General features: G+C 39.0%; 1 protein-coding gene across 1 annotated transcript in view; it reads left to right on the forward strand.

The window, feature by feature from the left end:
- The first annotated feature begins 5291 nt into the window (after positions 1–5291).
- The window catches only part of ELOVL4 (ELOVL fatty acid elongase 4), a 40969-nt gene continuing 25649 nt past the window's right edge, over positions 5292–20611 (forward strand). The window contains exon 1 of the mRNA XM_004386061.1: positions 5292–5668. Within this exon, the coding sequence (XP_004386118.1) occupies positions 5569–5668 (100 nt within the window). The 5' untranslated portion in view covers positions 5292–5568. The remainder of the gene's footprint in view (positions 5669–20611) is intronic.

Genomic DNA, 20611 nt, shown 5'->3' on the forward strand with positions numbered 1-20611 from the left:
GTTAGAGGGTTGACATGTTGTGGGGTTGTTAACCAATGTCATAAAACAATATGTGTACTACTGTTTCATGAGAATCTATTTGTTCTGTAAGCCTTACCTGAAGTACAATAAAAAAATTTTAAAAAAACTGCCATGACATGTACCATTTGTACAAGATCACCAGGCATTATGATATATAATTCTAATGGAGGTGGTAGTGGATGAGCCTACCTTATCCCCAGCCTCCAGTATGTCCAGTTGAAAATTGTAATACTGTACAGTAAAAGACAAAAAAGAAAAAAAATTTTCAATATTCACAGCAAAGTGGTAATAACCTTATTATACAAAGATTTGTCATATATAAGTGAAAAAAAGAGACAACTAATGGAAAATGTGAAAAGAATGTGAATAGGTAATTCCCCAAAAGTTAAAATGTCAATAAACATGATAAACTGTTAAGTAACAACAATGAAATATTAATATCTGCCTATTGAATTAGCAATGATTTAGAAGTGCTGTTATTGTGATGTGCTGTCGAGTCAGTTCCGACTCATAGCGACCCTATGTACAACAGAACAAAACACTGCCTGGTTCTGCACCATCCGCACAGTCCTTGTTATGCTTGAGCCCACTGTTGTAGCCACTGTGTCAATCCATCTCACTGAAGGTCTCCCTCTCTTTCGCTGAGCCTCTATTTAAGAAGCATGATATCCTTCTCCAGGGACTGGTCCCTCCTGATAACATGTCCAAAGTATGTGAGACGAAGTCTCGCCATCCTTGCTTCCAAGGAGCACTCAGACTGTACTTCTTCCAAGACAGAGTTGTTCATTCTTCTGGATGTCCATAGTACATTCAGTATTATTCGCCAACACCGTTAATTCAGAGACATTAATTCTTCAGTTTTCTTTATTCATTATCCAGCTTTCGCATGCATCTGAATGGCTTGGGTCCAGGTGCACCATAGTCCTCAAAGTAACATCTTTGCTTTTCTTTAAAGAGGTCTTTTACAGCAGATTTGCCCAATGCAATGCGTCACTTGATTTCTTGACTGCTGCTTCCATGGGTGTTGATTGCGGATCCCAGTGTAATGAAATCCTTGACAACTTCAATATTTTCTCTGTTTATCATGATGTTGCTTATTGGTCCAGTTGTGAGGATTTTCATTTTCTTTGGGTTGAGGTATAATGCATACTGACTGAAGGCTGTAGTCTTTTTCCTTCATCAGTAAGTGCGTCAAGTCCTCTTCACTTTTGGCAAGCAAGGTTATGTCATCTGCATACTGTAGCTTGTTAATGAGTCTTCTTCCAATCCTGATGCTGCATTCTTTTTCATATAGTCCAGCTTCTCGGATTATCTGCTCAGCATACAGAATGAATAAGTATGGTGAAAGGACATAATACTGACGTACACCTTTCTGGATTTTTAAACCACAAGTATCGCCTTGTTCTGTTTGGAAGTATAATAGGGTATAATTATAGAATATATAAATATATGTGTTAATTATGGGTTACAATAGGGTATGATGGGGAATAAGGTATAAGGAAATAAGAATGCTTTCACAGATTTTGGTGGGACTGTGAATTGGTACAACATTTCTGGAAGGAATTTGAGCATCATGTATCAACATTTTAGAGTGTGCAAACCTCTTGACTCAGAAATTTCAGTTATCTAAATTTATACTAAGAAAATTAGACAAGTTCATCAAATTGTGTATACAAAGAAACAATCAAAATGACCATCTGTAAGGCAGTGGTGAAATAAATTATACTGCATCCATATAATGGAATATATTGTTATTGTTAGTTGTTGAGTGGATTCTGGCTCATGGCCACTCAGTGTGTACAGAGCAGAACTGCTCTATAGGGTTTCCAAGGCTGTGACTTTTCAGAAGCAGACTGCCAGGCCTGTCTTTTGAGGTGCCTCTGGGTGGATTTGAAGTGCGAAACTTTTGGTTAGTAGTGGAGTGCTGAACGGTTTGTGCCACCCAGGGACTCCCAATAGAATATTAAGTATTGCTAAATTTCTAAAAAGTAGGTTATGGAGTACTATTATGACACCATTTGTATACAAAAAGAATGATATAAGCATATAGAAATCTTAGAAAATATAACTGTTAAGAATAGGAGATGAGACTATGGGGGTATTGTCACTTTACTGTATTATTTGCTACTTTTTCAATGATCATGTATTATCAGGAGAATCCATATTTTCATTTCATAAAATAAAAATTTTACATACAAGGTAACAAAAAAGTGAAATTCTTTTAAAAATTTAGAATGAAAGATCACTTAAGGCAAAGATTGTAATTCCAAATTAGTTGAAAACCTGTATTGTATCATTGGAAGTACATATTTTTTATCTTTGTGTAGCGGAGGAGGAGTGGTGAGTAGAATAAACAAAAGACTGGAACTAGCAGACAGCAATTAGTATTATCAATGAATTTTTTCATTCTCTATAGGCAGCACTCATTTAGCAAATTTTACTTCTAGAATATTTAGGGTCTTTCTATAAGCTCTTCTTTATCAGAATACTTCCTTTCACTCCCAACTAAACAGGATCCCAGGTTCACTGTTTTTTGAAAACACTGGTTGCTTACAATATTGCCAACACCAAAAAGTCAAAGAGTAGGAAAAAATCGGTAGCTTAGTTTATGTTGCTAAGTGTGTATGTATGGGCTGTGTTTAAGACAAAAATATTTTGCTATTTTAAATAGAATTATTATAATCATGTCCTCTCCCTTAGTTTTTGTGGATAACTATGAGTATCTTATTGTACACTCAATCTACATCAAAGGGATTTTTTTCCTTCTGTTCTCAAAATATTGCAAATTACGATGGTACTTGTATTTGCTTTTGTTGTCATGATGCCACAGAGATCTTAGTTAGATGGATGTCATCCTAGGTGAGTAGATATGGAGGCCTACTTCCTTTTGCACAACCAGGTTAGGTAGGCTTTGGTTCTGGTCAGCCACTGGCATTTATAAGTCACTTGTGAATTTTGAGTACTGGAATATTAGTCTCTATGCCAGGCAGTAAGGCTCTAGAGTGGGTAAGTTCTAGGGCTCTGGGGCTTAGTGTATACTTGGACAGCTCATAAGTGCAAATAAACTTATTACTCTCCCTAAGTTTGTCATCTCTTTGTCTGGGATTTTCTTATATGTGACAGGCGCCCCCTAGTGAACAAAGGGGCTTAAATTGACCGCTACTGTAGAAGAACAGGAGCCCCTGGTGGCACAGTGGTTACGAGTCCAGCTGCTAACCAAAAGGTTGGCAGTTCAAATCCACCAGCCACTCCTTGGAAACCCTATGGGGCAGTGCTACTCTGTCCAACAGGATTGCTATGAGTTGGGATCAGCTTGACAGCAATGGGTTTTTGGTTTGTAGAAGGACAGGCCTGGGAAATGTCTGAAGCAGTTTTAACAATTTCACACACTGTATTAAACATGAAAAGATGCTGAGGTTTTGTGCATGTGTATTCAGGTAAGGATGTTGATCTATTCCTCCTGAACAACATCCAGTATTCCATAATATGGAAGTAGCAATTGATTTTCTAGGTGAGGTTCAAACTTACCTGAACTTTGTTAGATCATCGAGATAAGTGGGTGGATCCTTGATCTTCATTCATTCCACTCCCCAAATGGAGAAACTTGACTGAATCTTTTCTACATAACTACTAGAAGTTATCTGATACATAGGAATTGGGGTTGAAACTTGAACAATCATAATCCAGGAAACTTTAATACAACCAAAATATTTGATAAATTTATAACTTACATTTTATTTGGTTAATTTTGAGAATAGAGCATTTAAAGACTAGTTGCTTGAGTTATACAATAAATCAATTACTTTTAACTACCTTCATCCCTCCCTACAGCACCTGCCACTTAAAAAAGTGCTTATTATGCTCTAAAAAAACTGTTATAATCTATTAATTACTATTTATAGCACTGGGTTAGGTTCTCATCAAGGAATCAAAAACAATTCTTATCCTCTAGGAGGCTTCCAATATAAAATATAGTCAAAGAATATATAACCTGGTCAATTGGAAAATAAAATAAACAAAATAAAAGGAGTATTCACATTAATTTAAGTGCCAAAGGGCAGAGGCAATCACACACTTGACTCAGTGGCCTTAAAAAGCAGCATCCTAAACAAACAGGTGGAGAAAAGGTTAAACAAGTAGGTGACGAGATTAACAAGAAGTATGTAACATGTTCAAATAATAAATAGGTGAAGGATTATTGGACTTTTGGAAAGATCCTGTTTCATGTCAGGAACTATCAAATCATGAATTGTACGTAGTGTATTTTTGCAACTTTTCAGGGGTAGACTCTCCTCATTGCCTCCCACCTTCTACTTACCTAAATAATTTTTTAAATGGAAAAATACTTTGTGTTTTCCTCTCTCACCTAGATTGCTTTTTCTACTGAGCAATTATCCTTTCAGATTCACCTCAACTCTGAACCCCTAACCGCCTAATTCAACAAAATTATACCGCTTTGATTTCATGGATACTAAAATATATAAAAAAAAAAAAATTCAAACCTGTTGTCGTCGAGCGCATTCCGACTCATAGCGACCCTATAGGACTGCGCCATAGGGTTTCCAAGGAGCGGGTGAATTCGAACTACTGACCTTTTGGTTAGCAGCGAGCTGCGCCAGCAGGGCTCCATTAAAGTATACATGAAATCATATTTGCTGCATGTATTCTGGGTCTACAGAATACATTCAGTGAACATTCATTCAATTATTTGTTAATTTGTTAATGGGCATTCCCAAATCCTTTCTCCATCACTGTAGCATAGAAGACAAACATCCCTTCACTTATTTAGAGGGATGACTTGCCTTGTCATGATGCAAATGTGTGTGCTGTTGCGGGTAGAGGTAGCAGGAACACAAGGGAAATCGAGGTGAGCGACAGGTAAGGACACACAAACCCCATTCTTCCCTGCTCTGTTTCGTAGGACATATGCGGGCAGATGCGAGGTGACCGGTGGGAAGACAGCATACTCCTCCGCGGGGGCCTGATGCTTGGCAGGAGAGCGAGGGAGGAGAACAGGGAGGGTGACGGGGAGGGGCAGCTAGCAGGATCCAGGTGTCCGGCTCTGGGGTGGCGGGGGAGTAGAGAGCATCTAGGGCTGCGACGCGGCGGGCGCCTGCGCTGGCCTGGCTCCCACCGCCTCCTGCCCGCAGCATCCGTGCGCAACAGCGTTCCGGCGCGCGGGCGGGGGGAGGGAAGCGCCGGCCCCTTCGCCCCCGCGCGCAGTCACGTGACGCCGGCGGAGGCGAGTGGAGCGGCGGCTGCGCGAGGCGGCGGAGTGGTGCAGCGACTGGCGCTCAGGGCTGGACCTCCTCCTCCTCCTGTCGGGAACCTTGACTATACCTTCTACCTGGCCCGGCTCGTCTGCAGCGCCGCATCCTCGCCGCCGCAGCGCCGCGAGGAGGAGGAGTAGGAGTAGAAAACGCAGCTGAGCCGGCGCCGTTGGAGGGGCCCTCGGCTCCCGCTCGCCCCCCGTCGCTTCCGAGGTCAACCCTCCCGCCGGGTCTCGGCTCTCTCCTCCCGCCGCCGCCAGCGCCTGCTACCGCCGCGATGGGGCTCCTGGATTCGGAGCCGGGCAGTGTCCTGAACGTGATGTCCACGGCGCTCAACGATACCGTGGAGTTCTACCGCTGGACCTGGACCATCGCAGGTAAAGGCTTTGGATTCCCTATCCCCTTCTGGCCTTGCGGGCCGCTGGCTTCCTCGGTTGGAGACAACGATCCCCGGCCTCGGAGCGCACTGGCCTCGGCACTGCAGGGCCCCTGCCCCTTGCGCCGGGCTGCGACTCTGTGGCTGTTAGGATGCTACGGATCGGAGGAGGCGCCAGGGCGCGGGGACGCGGTCGGGCACTGGCTAATCTGATCCGAACGTCGAGCACCTCCCCACTCCCCGACACACACACAGTTTTCCTCTGAGCTTTCCCGATCTCTCTCATCATCTCCTCGGATGCAGGAGCTGACAGATCAGATGGAGCGTGTACAACTAAAAGCTCATTGCAGGAACCGCCCCATCCTGCAGTCCCACATTTCCTGATTTTATCTGACAATTGTGCTTTACGCACAGGATTGTTTTTAACATTTAGGAATATTCTCTACGGAGAGATGGCTGAAGGGGCTCCAGAGGTAGCTATCTTTTTGCTGCCTTAGTCTCCTGATTGCTTGGACACGACCCTAATGTTTTCTTCTATCTAGCTGCTGCGTCTATAGTATAATTTGGAGTGAAAAGTAAAATAGCCGTTGGTTGGGCTCCTTGAACATTAGAGAATGTTAGTTTCTGAGGCTTTTTAACAGCAAATATATTTGAGGTGATTGTCTATAATGGCTTTGCGCACTGCAGTGCAGTCAGGGGGAGGGGGAGGCTAAAATACCAGGTACGAAATAAGTCTTTAGGAAGGGATTTTCTACAGTAGCACCTAGAGGTTGTCCCAGAAGCCTGCATATGTACAATTTTCCTAAATTAGCGAACTTTTCCTTTTATAGCTATTGTAGTTTATTTGGCAGGGCTGTCGGTTGATTCATGCAGCTCTCCTAGTGGAAGTAATCGTGGCATAATACTGTTTTTACGTTTTCCCAATTTGCTTTGTTGGTTTTGGTTTAAAGCATTTAAAAGCTCCGGAAATCTAAAATCAGGTTAAAAGAATTTTAGAAATGATCTTATGGTTTAATTTTTTCTAGTCGTTTTGTAATATTGCATTGCATACCAGCAGTAGAGGAAATTAACCTCGCACTTTATGGCTTTGAGTTTTCCTCCCTGCAAATGAGAATATATTCCCGTCGCCTTTGTGTTTGTTGTTGTTATAGTAAATGAGACAGTAGTTACAGCATGAATACAATAGGATACATGCAATGTATGTTGTGGAGAAAACGTTTGCTGGGATTCTTTGACGTTGATGCAGCTTTGACTTCTTTAGAAAAGCATTCTTTTTCAGAAGATCTCAAGTTTGACACTTTGGGTAATAAACTTGTTTAAGCAGCTATTGGTATTGAGAATGGTTAAAAGTCAGTTTTTAATGGAGGCTTTGTTTTTTAAGTCTTCCACATGCCTTGTTACTGTTACACTGACAGTATGCTGTAGCTACAAAAACTGGGAAAGATGCACCCTTCCCTTCATCTCTGGCCTGTTGGTTCTTTAAACATTGCATCAGGGTTTCCCATTACACAATCGTGCAGAGCTGAGCATCATACTAGCTCTTTGGCAAGTAATTGCACTTTGCATACTTTGGAGTTATCAGACATTGTCAAGGTCCTCCAATCTCCATATCACCAGAGCCACACCCAGGAGTTCTCAATCCTGTCTGTCATTTCTTTCCTATCCCTGAGCTTTCTCATCTCTTGAGCCTCAGAAAAAAAAAATGAGGGCAAAGGTGGAATATGCTTTTTCTGTGATGCTGTTTTTATTGATATTTGTGTAAAAATATTATGAATGAAATAGGGAATTTTGTGCAGTTGCCTCATGTGATAGCCTGCTGCTAGCCTGTGGAAGGCATATAAGATAATAAAATATTGTTGGCCGGGCCTGAGAAGAGTAGCCCCTGGAACAAGTGACCTCTCACTAGCAGGTCAGAGGGAAGATACTCACCCATGCTCTGGCTATCCACTTACGAAACCTGAGACTGCTTCCTTACTTTCTGTAATGAGCTACCTGGTGTGGGCAGATGGTGTTTCTTTAACCAACATAGAGGCTTAGTGGGATGTAGCCTGTTGTCTGTAAGGAGGAATATATTCCAGGTTCAAGCAGAAACGACCTGAAGCCTATGGTGTCCCATTTCCTCTCACCCCCTTCCTTTCTGTGCTCTCTATGTTAATTTTCTTTGAATCATTCTTACTGCTCCAATTCTGAAAGGCTCCTTCCAGCTGTAATTTCATGAGAACCTGGAAGAGAGGGTTTCAAAGAAAAGTAGTTTATTAAATGGTGATGAAGAAAAGTCAGTGAGTCAGAGTTTGGAAAGAAGGGGAAATAAAAATGGGTGGAGAGAAAGATAGTCTTGAGAAATAATAGTGTGGTGAAAGAAAGGATGCAAATTATCCAAGTAGAGCAAGAAATGAGCTAGGCTGCATGCCCTTGAGCGCTTTCCTTCCCAGCCCTGGAGTTCGTACTACTTTCTCTTTTATTAGTTCATTAAGTATTTCTCTCCACTCAAGGGTCTTTTTATCTACCTAAGTGTAAATAAACTATATCTACTTTCCACTGTCATAACACAGATGCATTTGTAGAGTATATTTGATGATCCAGGAGATTCTGCTCTAGGGCACACAGTCTCTGGGTAAATATCATTTTGTGTTATCACATCAAATTGTGCTTTTAAATAAAATATACCCCAAGCAATGTATGAAAACTGGGGTTTTGAAAGGTACGTATATTGTAAATACAGACTGTGGTACATAGTGTATTAATACCGAAAGTGTTACTTTTATTTTATCATTAATATTTTATACATTGTAATTGAAACTTTCAAAGAGCGGTACTTTTAGAAAACAGCAAAAACTTTTTTTCACTTTCCTAAATGAATACTTTTTTAATATTTTGAACAAGTAAATTAATCTTGGTTTTTATTACATAGGAAAGTATAGATTGATGTGTGACTTTATACCAGCTGCTAGTTTTGGGAGGAGGTACTTTGATGTCATTGTGTGTGTGTGTGTTTGCTTTTTTTCTTCCACTTTGTGAGAACATTAAGATTATTAGGACTAAGATATTAGCCTCAAAGTGTATATCTAATCTAGGAAAGTTGTATATAAATTTTTTAAATTCACGAATGTAAATATTCCCTAACCAATATGTACCCAAATTATCTATGTTATTCATTGCACTCATTTGCTATTCTTTTAAAAAGTGTTTATTAATAGCTTTATGTAACATTTAGTATGAAGCATCCTGGAAAATAGCTAGCACACCCACGGTAAGGCCAGGTGTCTCCTGAGCCGCCATATTTCTTTTTTACCACAAGGTTTTAAACAGCCATTGTTCATGAGGCGTGTGTGTGAAAGAGAGATGGCTGGCAGTGATCTCTCTTCACAGACATAGCAGTCAGCATTTTGGTGCAGAGCTTGAGTTCAAGTTATAGCATAAAAGGCCAGCCTAGTTAGGTCCATAAACTCACTTTAGAAGGACCAGAGGAAGAAGGTGATGAGTGGTACAGGAGGAGGGAGGTCTCCTGTAGGATGATGACAAAATTTGAAAGCCAAGAAGACTTATATGATCATTCATTCTTTCCACATGCAGTTACTATGTTTAGGCACAGGTCTGAGCTCTGAAGAGAATTAGGACTCTTGGTCCCTGCCCCCATGGAGCTTACATAGTCAGGGGGTTCACTGTCATACCATTTTCCTCAGTATCATAGTCTGAAGGCAGTATGATCTGTCAGAGTTATGCCTAGCTGGAGCTTTGGGAAGATCAGAAAAACTCCTTCTGTGCTCTTCTCATCTCCACCTCTCCCACCTGTACCTCAGTCTTGTATTATAAGGGAAATGTAGAAGCTCTATTTTTAGAATATTTTAGCTGTGTCCCCACAAGTTCCTTATCCCTGCCCTTGAATGCTGAGTTGATATGGATACTGTTTTAGAATATTTGGGTAAGTAGACTAGGGAAAAGGGCATCAAAGGCAAGGGGGGGCCACCTGACTGAAAAACACGAAAGCAAGGACTGTGCTTAAGGGCCTGTGAGCCATCCAGGTTTGCTGAAACTGGGGGCTTGTGGGAGAAGAGGAACAAGCTGAGGTAAAAGCATTACAGAACTGTCCCAGGGATTGCCAGGGCCCAGAGGAACATGTGCTTTAAATATCGTACAGTGTATTTACACACTGGTTTTATTATTTATTATAGTTGGTGTATAGTTTTTCGTCTTTGATATTGTATAAAGTAGGTTTTGTTTGTTTAGCCTAGCCTGGGAACCCAGTTAGCATTTTTAATGTTTCTTTGAGAAAAGACATTTTGGTTCTAGGCAGCTAATTGAAAAGAAATTTGTGGCGCATTACGAGCCCCTAAGGTGCAGTCTCCCTTGGTCAGTCGTTTCAGTGAGATCTTAGTTATCTTTCCCTCATAACCTTCCTGAGGCCTCTGGGAGGTCCACAGCATTTTGGTTTTGTTTGTTTATTGGCTTTTTCTTGTTTGCCTTTTCCTTCATTGCAGTCTCTTTTTTGGTGGCTGGACTTTAATGGCTGATGTTCTTGTCCATTCCCTAATAACAGCATGTAGCAAAATATCCTATTGCAGATGGAATCCTACCCATTGCCGTTGAGCCGATTCCAACTCATAGCAACACTGTAAGACAGAAGAACTGTCCCATGGGGTTTCCAAGGCTATCATTTTTACGGAAGCAGACTGCCATATCTTGCTCCTGTGGAGCGGCTTGTGCTTTCAAACTGCCGACCTTTCATTTAGCAGCTCAGCGCTTTAACCACTGCACCACCTAGCAGGATAAAACAGTTAATGCAGCTTCTAAAATAACTAACTGGTGTTAGCTCACAGATTTTATGCACTTAGATTCTTTGGCTTAGGGAGACAGAGTTTTAAGAATCATATAGATAATTATATCAGACGACAGTACTTTTGTGATCTTAAGAACCACAAAGCAGTTGTCATCCTTTTAAAATTCAATTTGTTTTCTTATTTTTTTTCAAATCATGTGATAATGTCATCTGTGCTGTGAATGATTTAACATAAGTATCATTTTTTTCCTTTTTTGAGCCACATATCATTTAGAATTAGACAGATATTAACAAACATAGAAGAGTTGTACAACAAAATCTGTTTTTTCTCCCTTTAGATGCCTCTTTTTCCCCCCTCGCTATCAGGGCATTTCATCTATATAAGGCCTGTTAACAAATAAAGGTGCTGTTATTTTATTTTCCCATAGAATGAGAATATATTAGAATATATTGAGGAAAAAAATGTTATGGGTTTGGACTTTTAGAAAAGAGGAGAGGGAATACGTGACTTTACAAATCAGGCTCCAAATTTCCTTTCCAACTTGGTCAAGCAGCCTTCCTCTGCCCACAGACCTGCAGCTCGAGCCAACTTGATAACTCATTGGTCCTTGCTTGAGCTAAACTTGTGCACATCTACCTTCATGTTTCCCATGACACTGTTCTCATCCTTAAAGACCTTTCCCTTACCTACTTCTCCAGATAGCCTTCACAAGAACCTAGTGCAGTATTCCTCCTTCACAAAATTTTTTTGGAATAATTCAGTACCCCGGAATAATTCTGTCCCTTTCTGAACCCATGTGGAAGTTACTGCCTTTAAGCAAATTATTCACATAAATCTTTGTGCCAGTCCTTCTATGACTCTATTGTCTTGAACTGTTTAAACCCTCATTATTATTTACATTTTCATTTTTTTGTATTTTTCTCCCCCAAACTAGAGATTGTCACATCTATTTGTTGATTTGCTATATATCAAGAGATGACCCCTTTAATCTAGCATAAATTTCAAAAAGTAGTCTATTCTGGGTGCTAAAAACTAATAAGGTTCTGGACACTATACAAAATACTAATTACAGAAAGTATTTTTTAATAATCTTTATGATCAGTTGGTCATAAATTTAATTGTATATTTATTCAGTAAAGTTGAATAAATTTAATGAAGGAATCAAACTATTAATAAATCATTTGTTAGCACAAGACAGTTACTTTGAAAGGATATAAAAATAAGATATAATATTCTTCTGTCTTCACTGTCTGCAAAATCATTGAGATGTGTATGGAAGTGAGGAGGGCATTGTGGTACAGTGAATGGAACAACACTGGTCTGGGATGAGATGACCAAGATTTTAGTCCTGGGCCTGCTGCTAATTAGCCATGAGAGTTTGGAAAAGTCCCTTTGCTGTTCCAATCCTCAGGTTTTGTTTTGTTTTTTTAACCTATAAATTAAGAGGATTGACTTAGGTAATCCTTAAGGTCCCATCTGGCTCTAAAATTATGGATGTAGATGTAACTTTTTTCTTGGAATAGGTAAAGCAATTTCAAATAAACACTTGGATCTGTAATTCAGAAGCTTCATTTTATTCAACAGTTCAGTTCCTTTCCAACAAAACTGTTGCCGGTGCTGCTCTAATAGTATAAATAGCATTCATATAGTACAAATAAGATTCATACTTAATCTTTTTTACCTTTTGCTTCACATAAATAGGTAGAGGACAGAAAAGTAAGGGGATATTGATATTAAAGCACCTGCTTTGAATTAGCACCATTTGTTGCTATGGCACTATACCTATTTAAAGATCTAGATATTCCTTGAATAACCAATAATTAACTGTTTTGTCAAAAATGATGGCAATGACATTAAAAAATAAGGTTTTCTCAATCGTAATTACAGCTTATAGGCTGGCTTGTTGTGTGGTCTTGGGTAACTTATTCATGATTCTTTCGGTCTCATATTTCCATCTGTCATGAGAGGGTTGAACTCCATGATCTTTAAGGTCAGTTTATTAAATCCTTCTAATACTTCCTAAGTCAGTGGCTTAGATATCAGTCTAATCTTACATTTTTTTCTATAGAAAATGCAATATTTTATTATCATACATAATTACAAAGGGTTTTCAGTTATGGGAATTTTATATTTGAGCATTTCTGATTTAAATTTTGGAAGTATGGTTTAAAATTTTTATAAAATTGCCAAAAAACATGTACATCTTATAATAAGGGGCAAACGAGAAACTAAATGGTTCTGGTCTAAAATATGTACCTTAACTAATTAAACCATTAATTTTTAAAATCTTACTTTTTATCATATATTTGAATATTGGCACTCTTAAACAAATACTTTTATATAGTATTTTATTTGGGATTAAATTTTAGTTAGAATGTAAGCCTTGGGATCCGGAAGACACAAATGCATTAATCCACTGAAGGAATCAGTTATTCACTGTCAGATGAAATCACATAAAGGCATTTATAATTTTGAACTGAAGCATTTGAAAAAGTAAACTCTGTTTTCATGTTATTTGTTTATCAAATGAAAACTTGGGCCCAGATGTGTATTGTTAAAGAATATTATATTTTATAAAATTAATATAATAGCATCTCTAGAAATTTAGTGTTCAGCAGTAAAACAATTGATTCTTTTATTTTGTATTTTCATCTTTGTAATGGCTTTATAAAGAGATTGTATAGCTGTTGGCTTAAAAAACCATCCAAGTAGCTGGAAAGTAGCAAATGACAAGGAGGACAACCTCTTACCTTTGCATTTTGCTTTGCAGTTTTCACAAGAACTTCACAACAACCGTGGGAGGTAGACCTAGAAGACATTGTTTCCATAATGTTTAGAAGTCCCTGAAATTTATAGCGGTTAAATAACTTGCTGATGGGCACTCTAGTGGAAATGGTCTAAACCTGTTGTTCTGCCTCTTCCCGTTGGTTCTTGTCTTCTCATCACACTAGCCAAGAAGGAAAGCAGTAGTCAGGCCTCTGTCCGATGTATCTTCTGTTATCTTGTACTACTGTCTTACCTACATACTATCACTATTTAGAATATTAAATCTGAAGGAAGTCATAATACTGTCAGAGACAATCTAAAAAGACATGCAAGGCTGTTGTATGAGATTAAATAAAACAAAACAAAAATGATATTTATATGGATTTATAGATTTATACATACATGTATGTATTTATTATATAAAAAGTGATATTTAGCCTGAGAAGATGAATCTGACCTCTACATGATGGAGTAGCTAGGACAGTAAAAAAGTATATTCAAAGTGAGTTAGGGAAGTGTTTACCAAATATCATAATACAAGCACTAGAAACTATTGTTAATTGGTGAAATGGATAATAAATTGAGGACCGACAGTATTTTACCTGGTGGGGTAGACTGTTAAGGCCAAGACAAGATTTTGGTCAGAATTGCCACTAAACATGCACGCACACTGCAGTCCTATCTTCAGTCGTTTTTGCTAAGGAGAAAACCATTTGAATTTCCTTAAAACCTTAAGATCATTGGCAGCACTAAGCAGATGTTTGAACTTTGAACTCCCGGATTAGCACAGGGAAGGAGTTTTATGACTGTTAATTTTTTCTGAGAAGCCCAGCAAAATGTAGAGATGGAGCAAGAAGAGAACTACTTACCTCCATTCTGATCTTGGCTTCTGGGATTTGAGGCGTCAATTCTGCGTCGCGCGTGCGTGCGTTATTTCTTTCCCTCCTCTCCTCAGACTGCTTTTTGCCCCACATCTCTTTTTGGCTTGTTTCCCTTCCCCTATGAACTGGCTTTTATGAATATGCCATTTTTTACTATGAATTCAGATATCATCTGCATATGATGAAATCATTGCCTTGTATTGTTTCCTGTATAGGACCATATGGACTATAAAATACTATAATATGCATTTTATATGCCTTATATTGTTTATCTTCATAGAATGCCTATAGGATGTAGGTATTGTTTAACCATTCTATAGATGAAGAAATAGGTGTAAAGCTACACAACTAGAAAGTAACAGAGCTGGGAGTGAAACAGTCTCTCTCCTCAAATCAGTTACCGTTTCATAATGTAGCAAAGCCTCCCCCATTAATCCAATAAATATTGTTTTATTGCCAGTAATAATAGTGAACATTTATTGGGAGCTTGTTAAGTGCCAGGCATTGTACCTAATGTTTTCTCACATCTAATCCTCATATTCCTTTGAACTAGATACTATTATTCCCATTTTCCAGGTTAATAAACTGACTTTCCCTGGATCTTATCCATCTCCTACTAACCCCGTCAAATTAAACCTCAGAATAATCAGCCTTCAATTTGAATCATATATCAGTTCACTCCTTTCATCTATGTTCTCTTTCCTCCTTTGAAGCTTCTGAATTCATCCCTGTTTATCTGCTTTCTATGGGAGATTTTATAATTTCTTCACTTTCTGCTTTTATCATGACCTCCATTCAGGCAAACTTGAAACCAAATTTTTTTCCCTCTATTAAAACTCCTCCTTCTATTCTTTAGGCTCTTGGGTGAATTTTACACAACTGGATTAGATAAAACATCTTTATCCTCGTGTTATCTTCTGCACCGGACTGCTGTCAGGCCATTTGCTCCCTCACACCTTCAGACACCACAGCTCACCCTTGCCTTGCTTAGTCTTCATTTTCTGTCTGTCAATCACATTTTGGTCTCTTGGCCATTTTTTAGCCCAGTTTCTGCATAGTTCACCTCTGTATATTTTAAGAGCTACCTTTTGCTTTCATCCAGTTGCTCTTCCACACTCAAACCTTCCATCCTCTTTCCTGAGGACGCAGTGGGTTAGAACAGGAATTTTCCCTGCTGTCACCCTGGTGAAATAGGAAAACAGATCAGACTCTCCTTTACCCACCACTTTTAGAATCTGTTTTATTTCTGGAATATATCTCAAGTCATTATGTGTCCCATTTTGTTCAGTTGCATGAAGGGCCTTTATCCTTTAGTTCTGCCTTTTTTATCTCACTGATACTCAAGTTCTTATTTGGCTTGAGGAATATATTAAGCATCATATTTTAGATTAGAACCTAGAAGACGCTTTAAGGTGTTATTTAGTTTACTCCTTGACTTAGGGATAAGATCTCTCCCAAACCCTCTTGACAATAGTTGTCTACATTTTTTATTAAAAATTTATTTTAACAAATGTTTGATGGCTCTTATATACTCAGCATTGTTGTAGCATGGCATAAGGGATATGTGTTCATAGCATTTATAATAAATGGAGGAAGACACTGACTACCTCCTTAAGAAAAAGTTAGTTTCCCTTTGGGGTCTTTTTCATGTACAAAGTGTCATTGTATTAATGGTAATCATATTATTTTTGTTGTAATTAGCAAAGGCAAATTGATGTCTAACATAACTTGCTTATTAGTGGTGATTAGTATCCAGGTGTAAAAATAAAGCTGATTTGTAACTGTTGGTTCTAACCTAACAAGGATGGATAGTTTTAGAGAGTAAGATATGGTAAGTACATACATCTTGATATCATTGGATATATTCCCGAAGCTACTCAGTCACTATAATTGATTGTTAGATTTGTGTTTTTCTTTTGTTTATAGTAGATTAAGCAGATATAAATGCTGTTAGAAGACCAAATCAAATAAACATTTATTTTATGAGTTGATCACATTTTATATAAAGTAAATTTACATTTCTGAGTAAACTAGAACAGTGCTCTCAAACTAGAATGTGTAAATAACCTGTGGCTCTTATTAAAATGCAGATTTTGATTTAGTAGGTCTGGTGTGAATCCCGAGATTCTGCAGTTCTCATAAGCTTCCAGGTGATGCTGTTCTGCTGGTGCATTGGTCACACTTTGAATAGCAAGGGGATAGAGTATTCCTGATTTCTTTTACCATCTGTTACTAAGTAACTACTGTAGATAAAGAAGAATTTTTAATGTTCCTAAGGTATACATTTTATAATATATATACGAAAACCAAATGATGGCATGGATTTTTATCCAGAGCTTTTTTTTTCTCCCTGACAGAGACTTTGTATGTCTTCTAGAGTCATAGTGATCAATAATACCTTAATTGTGAGCACAATTTTATATAATTTACGTTGTTCATTTTATCTCAATCAAAAGGGCACTTTAGAAATAACCTTAAGTATATATTCCTATAGCAATAACAGCCATACTAATAAGACCTATTTTCTGTATACTTTATGGCCTTCAGGGGAGCCCTGGTGGCGCTGTGGTTAAAGTACTTGGCTGCTAACCAAAAAGTCGGCAGTTCAAACCCATCAGCTGCTCCGCGGGAGAAAGATGTGGCAGCCTCCTTCCATAAAGATTTACAGACTTGGAAACCCGGAAACCCTGTGGGACAGTTCACTCTGTCCTATATGGTTGCTGTGAGTCGGAATCCACTCCACGGCAGTGGGTATGGTTTTGGATTTATGGCCTTCATTGAGTCAGTCAGTCCTCAGCCATTTGCGGGTGCCTCCACTGTGCAGGAAACCCTAGTGGTGTAGTGGTTAAAAGCTATGGCTCCTAACCAGAAGGTTGGCAGTTCGAACCCACCAGGCGCTCCTTGGAAACTCTATGGAGCAGTTATACTCTGTCCTATAGGGTCTCTAAGAGTCAGAATCGACTCGATGGCAACGGGTTTTTTGGTGATTTTCCACTGTGCAAGCCTCTGTGGCCACAGAGATAAAAGATACAGCCCCTGCCTGGTTTAGTGTGGGATATAGACAGTGATGGGGCCGTGGCATGTTATGATAATCACAGAGAACTTTAAAAATTTCAAATGAAATCCATATTTAATACTTTTACATAAAGAGTTCATGTTGGAAGGAGTTCCTACAATGTTTTCAGTTTGAGCCTCAGAGAAACTTTGTGATTTGGTTGATTTTATTATCAACCTCTAGAGTCCCTGGATGGTGCAGACAGTTAAGTGCTCAGCTACTAACTGAAAGGTTGGTGGTTTGAGTCTACCAAGAGGTACTTAGGAAGGAAGACCTGGCCATCTACTTGTGAAGGATCACAGCCATTCAGAACCTTACGGAGCTCCGTTCTTCTCTGAAACACATGGGCTCACCAAGAGTCAGAACCTGTTTTTTGTTTACATCACTCCCATTTTACATATGAGGAAATTGTGGCTCAGAGAGTTTCACGTTCACAGTCATAAGGGTAGAAAATGATAGCCATAGCTGGAGTCTAGTTCTTCTTAATTCAGGTCCTGTCCCTTGCCCTGTGCCAAACTGCTTCTGCCCCATGTGAGTTCCAAGTCATCACCAGACTAGGATTACTTACTATAATAATCTTGTGCTCCTTCTAGTTACTTCTTCTAGGAATTTGGATGTTTTAAAAATTAAAGTTTTACTAATTTTTCTTTTGGCAAATGATGGTAAAACTACCAGCTTAGACTACTTGGGGAAGAAAGTTCATTCTGATTGGTGAAAATCCTGAGTTATCAAAGCTTTAAAGGAAATCAGCCTTTGGAAAAAAAAATAAATTAGAGATTTTTAAGCAAGTTGCTTTAATAAAGATAGGAAGAATTTCTTGTAAGTATTCATTACAATTATTTGTATATAAATAGAAGTTTCTAAAGGACTTGGGTTACTTGAAAACTACTGGATTACAAGTATTTTATTCTTTAGTAAAATCTGGTTTATATTATCTTAAAAAAAGGAGATTTAAAAAAAACAGTGCCCCTAATTCAAAAATCAGCGAGAATTTTTATGTATTTCATCTAATTTTACAAAGTATGTTTTGTTTTCTCAGTATAAACTCTTCTAAGTTTAATTATTGTTTATTTTTCTTTAACTCTTCTCTTGGAAGAGCAAGAAGTATTTAGTAGTTTGATTGCTGTCACTAATAATGACAAGCCAACATTTGAGCACTTACTCTGTGTCAGACACTATACATATTTTATTTCTAACAACAAGCTTACCATCATCTGTAAGGCCAAAGAGACTAAGTAACTTGCTCAGCTAGTAAGTGAGGGATCTGAGATTCTTATGCTGGTGGTTTGATATGAGAGTCCATGTTTGGAATCTAGAGAACTCCTCTAGATCAGGAGGAAAATGCTTAGAAGACATTGAAAGGCTCGACTGAAGAGGACGAGCCCAGATTATTCCCACATCAGACACACTTGTGTGAAGATATGTAGTGGAAAGGGGATAGGGTGCAGCAGAAAAGAGTTAGACTCTGTGGCTTCTGTGTGTGCTGGGAACTTTCACATACTTTAGCTCATTTAATCATCACATATCAACCGTATGAGGTAGTTATACTTCTTTATTATAAAAAAAGGAAAGAACAATCGATTCTCCAGCTATAGACTCTCGTGACTACCCCATCCTTTTGGAAATGTCTGGCTCTCTTGGCCTGCAGAAATTCTAATTCAGTGGATCTGGGGCGGAGCCTGGGAATCTTTTTTTTTTTTTTTTTTTTTAACAAGCTTCCAGCTGATTCTTAATGTGGGCAGCCTAGCAACAGACAGGTTTTTGAGAATGACTGATCTGGCTGGTTTCCCTGCCTCTTGAAGTATCCCTTACCCCGTCAGTCCATATCCTACTGCTTTCAGTAGCCTTTAAAAGCCAAACATAGTCCCTTATTTTTAACCAATTAATTATATCCCAGTTATCTATAGGATAAATTCCAGCTTCCTCACATGGTTTGTAAGACCATCCCTGGTCCTAACTTACAAATCTCCACAGTCATTTCCTACCTTTCTCCTATATATATATCTTCAGTCTCAGGTCTGCTTAGTTTCCTAAATAAGTGCTTTATTTCTTGCTTCTGGACTGTTTATACATATAATTCTCACTGCAAGAAGGTTTTCTTCCCTACCTGTCTGCTTGGCAAATTCCTCTTTTCTTGGAGAAACAGTTCAGCTGTCTGCTCTGTGAAGACTGCCTTGTCCTCTCTCTCCTACCACTGTCCTTAAGATGCTTCTCTAATGTTCCATTCATCATGCTGTACATTGGGTTTTCATGTTTGTCTCCTCCTCTGATAGATTGAGCTTTGAGGGCAGAACCAAGTAACCGCCCAAGATCACTTAGCTCACAAGCACTAGTGTCTGACTTCAAAGTCTCTTCTGTTTGTTCCTCCATGCTTTGTGATCTTTATTTATTTATTTTTTATTTTTTTATGGTTTCCCCTACAAAAGTTTATACATACATTGTTATGTGAACCTAATTGCTCACCCCATACTCCTCCTTTCCACCCATGATTCCCCGTGTCCATTCAACCAGCTCCTAACCCCTGCCTTCCCATCTCACCTCCGGACAGAAGCTGCCCGTTTAGTCTCTTGTATCTACTTGAGCTAAGAGGCACACTCCTGATGAGTATCAATTTATGTCCCACAGTCCAGTCCAATCCCTTTCTGAAGAGTTGGCCTCAGAAATTGTTTTAGTTCTGGGCTGATACAGAATCCAGGAGCCATGCTTTCTGGGGTTCCTCCAGTCTCAGACCATTAAGTCTGGTCTTCTTACTAGAATTTGAGCTCTGCACCCTACCTTTGTCCTGCTCCATCCGGGACTCTCTGTTGTGTTCTCTGTCAGGGCGGTCATTGGTGGTAGCCAGGCACCATCAAGTTCTGGTCTCAAGCTGATGAAGTCTCTGGTTTATGTGGCCCTTTCTGTCTCTAGGGCTAATACTTTCCTTGTGTCTTTGGTATTCTTCATTCTACTTTACTCCGGGTGATTGGGACCAATTCATGCATCTTAGACGGCCACTTGCAAGCTTTTAAGACTCCAGATGCCACTCACCAAAGTAGGATGCAGAACATTTTCTTAATAAGCTTTGTTATGCCAGTTGACCCAGATGTCCCCTGAAAGCATAGTCCCCAGACCCCTACCCCTGCTACTCTGTCCCTCAAAATGTTTGATTGTATTCAGGAACTTCTTAGCTTTGGGTTAGTCCAGTTGTGCTGACTTCCCCTGTATGTGTGCTGTCCTTCCTTTCACCTAAGATAATTTTTATCTAGTATCTAGTTAGTGAATAACCCTCACTCTCCCTCCCCCACCCTCATAACCATCAAAGAATGTTTTCTTCTGTGTTTAAACCTTTTCTTGAGTTCTTATAATAGTGGTCTTATACAATATTTGTCCTCCTGTGACTGACTAAATTCACTTAGCACAATGACCTCCAGCTTCCTCCATGTTATAAGATGTTTCACAGCTTCATCATTGTTCTTTATCATTGC

This window comes from Trichechus manatus, unplaced genomic scaffold (assembly GCF_000243295.1).
Source record: "Trichechus manatus latirostris isolate Lorelei unplaced genomic scaffold, TriManLat1.0 scaffold00154, whole genome shotgun sequence".
Lineage (NCBI taxonomy): Eukaryota > Metazoa > Chordata > Mammalia > Sirenia > Trichechidae > Trichechus > Trichechus manatus.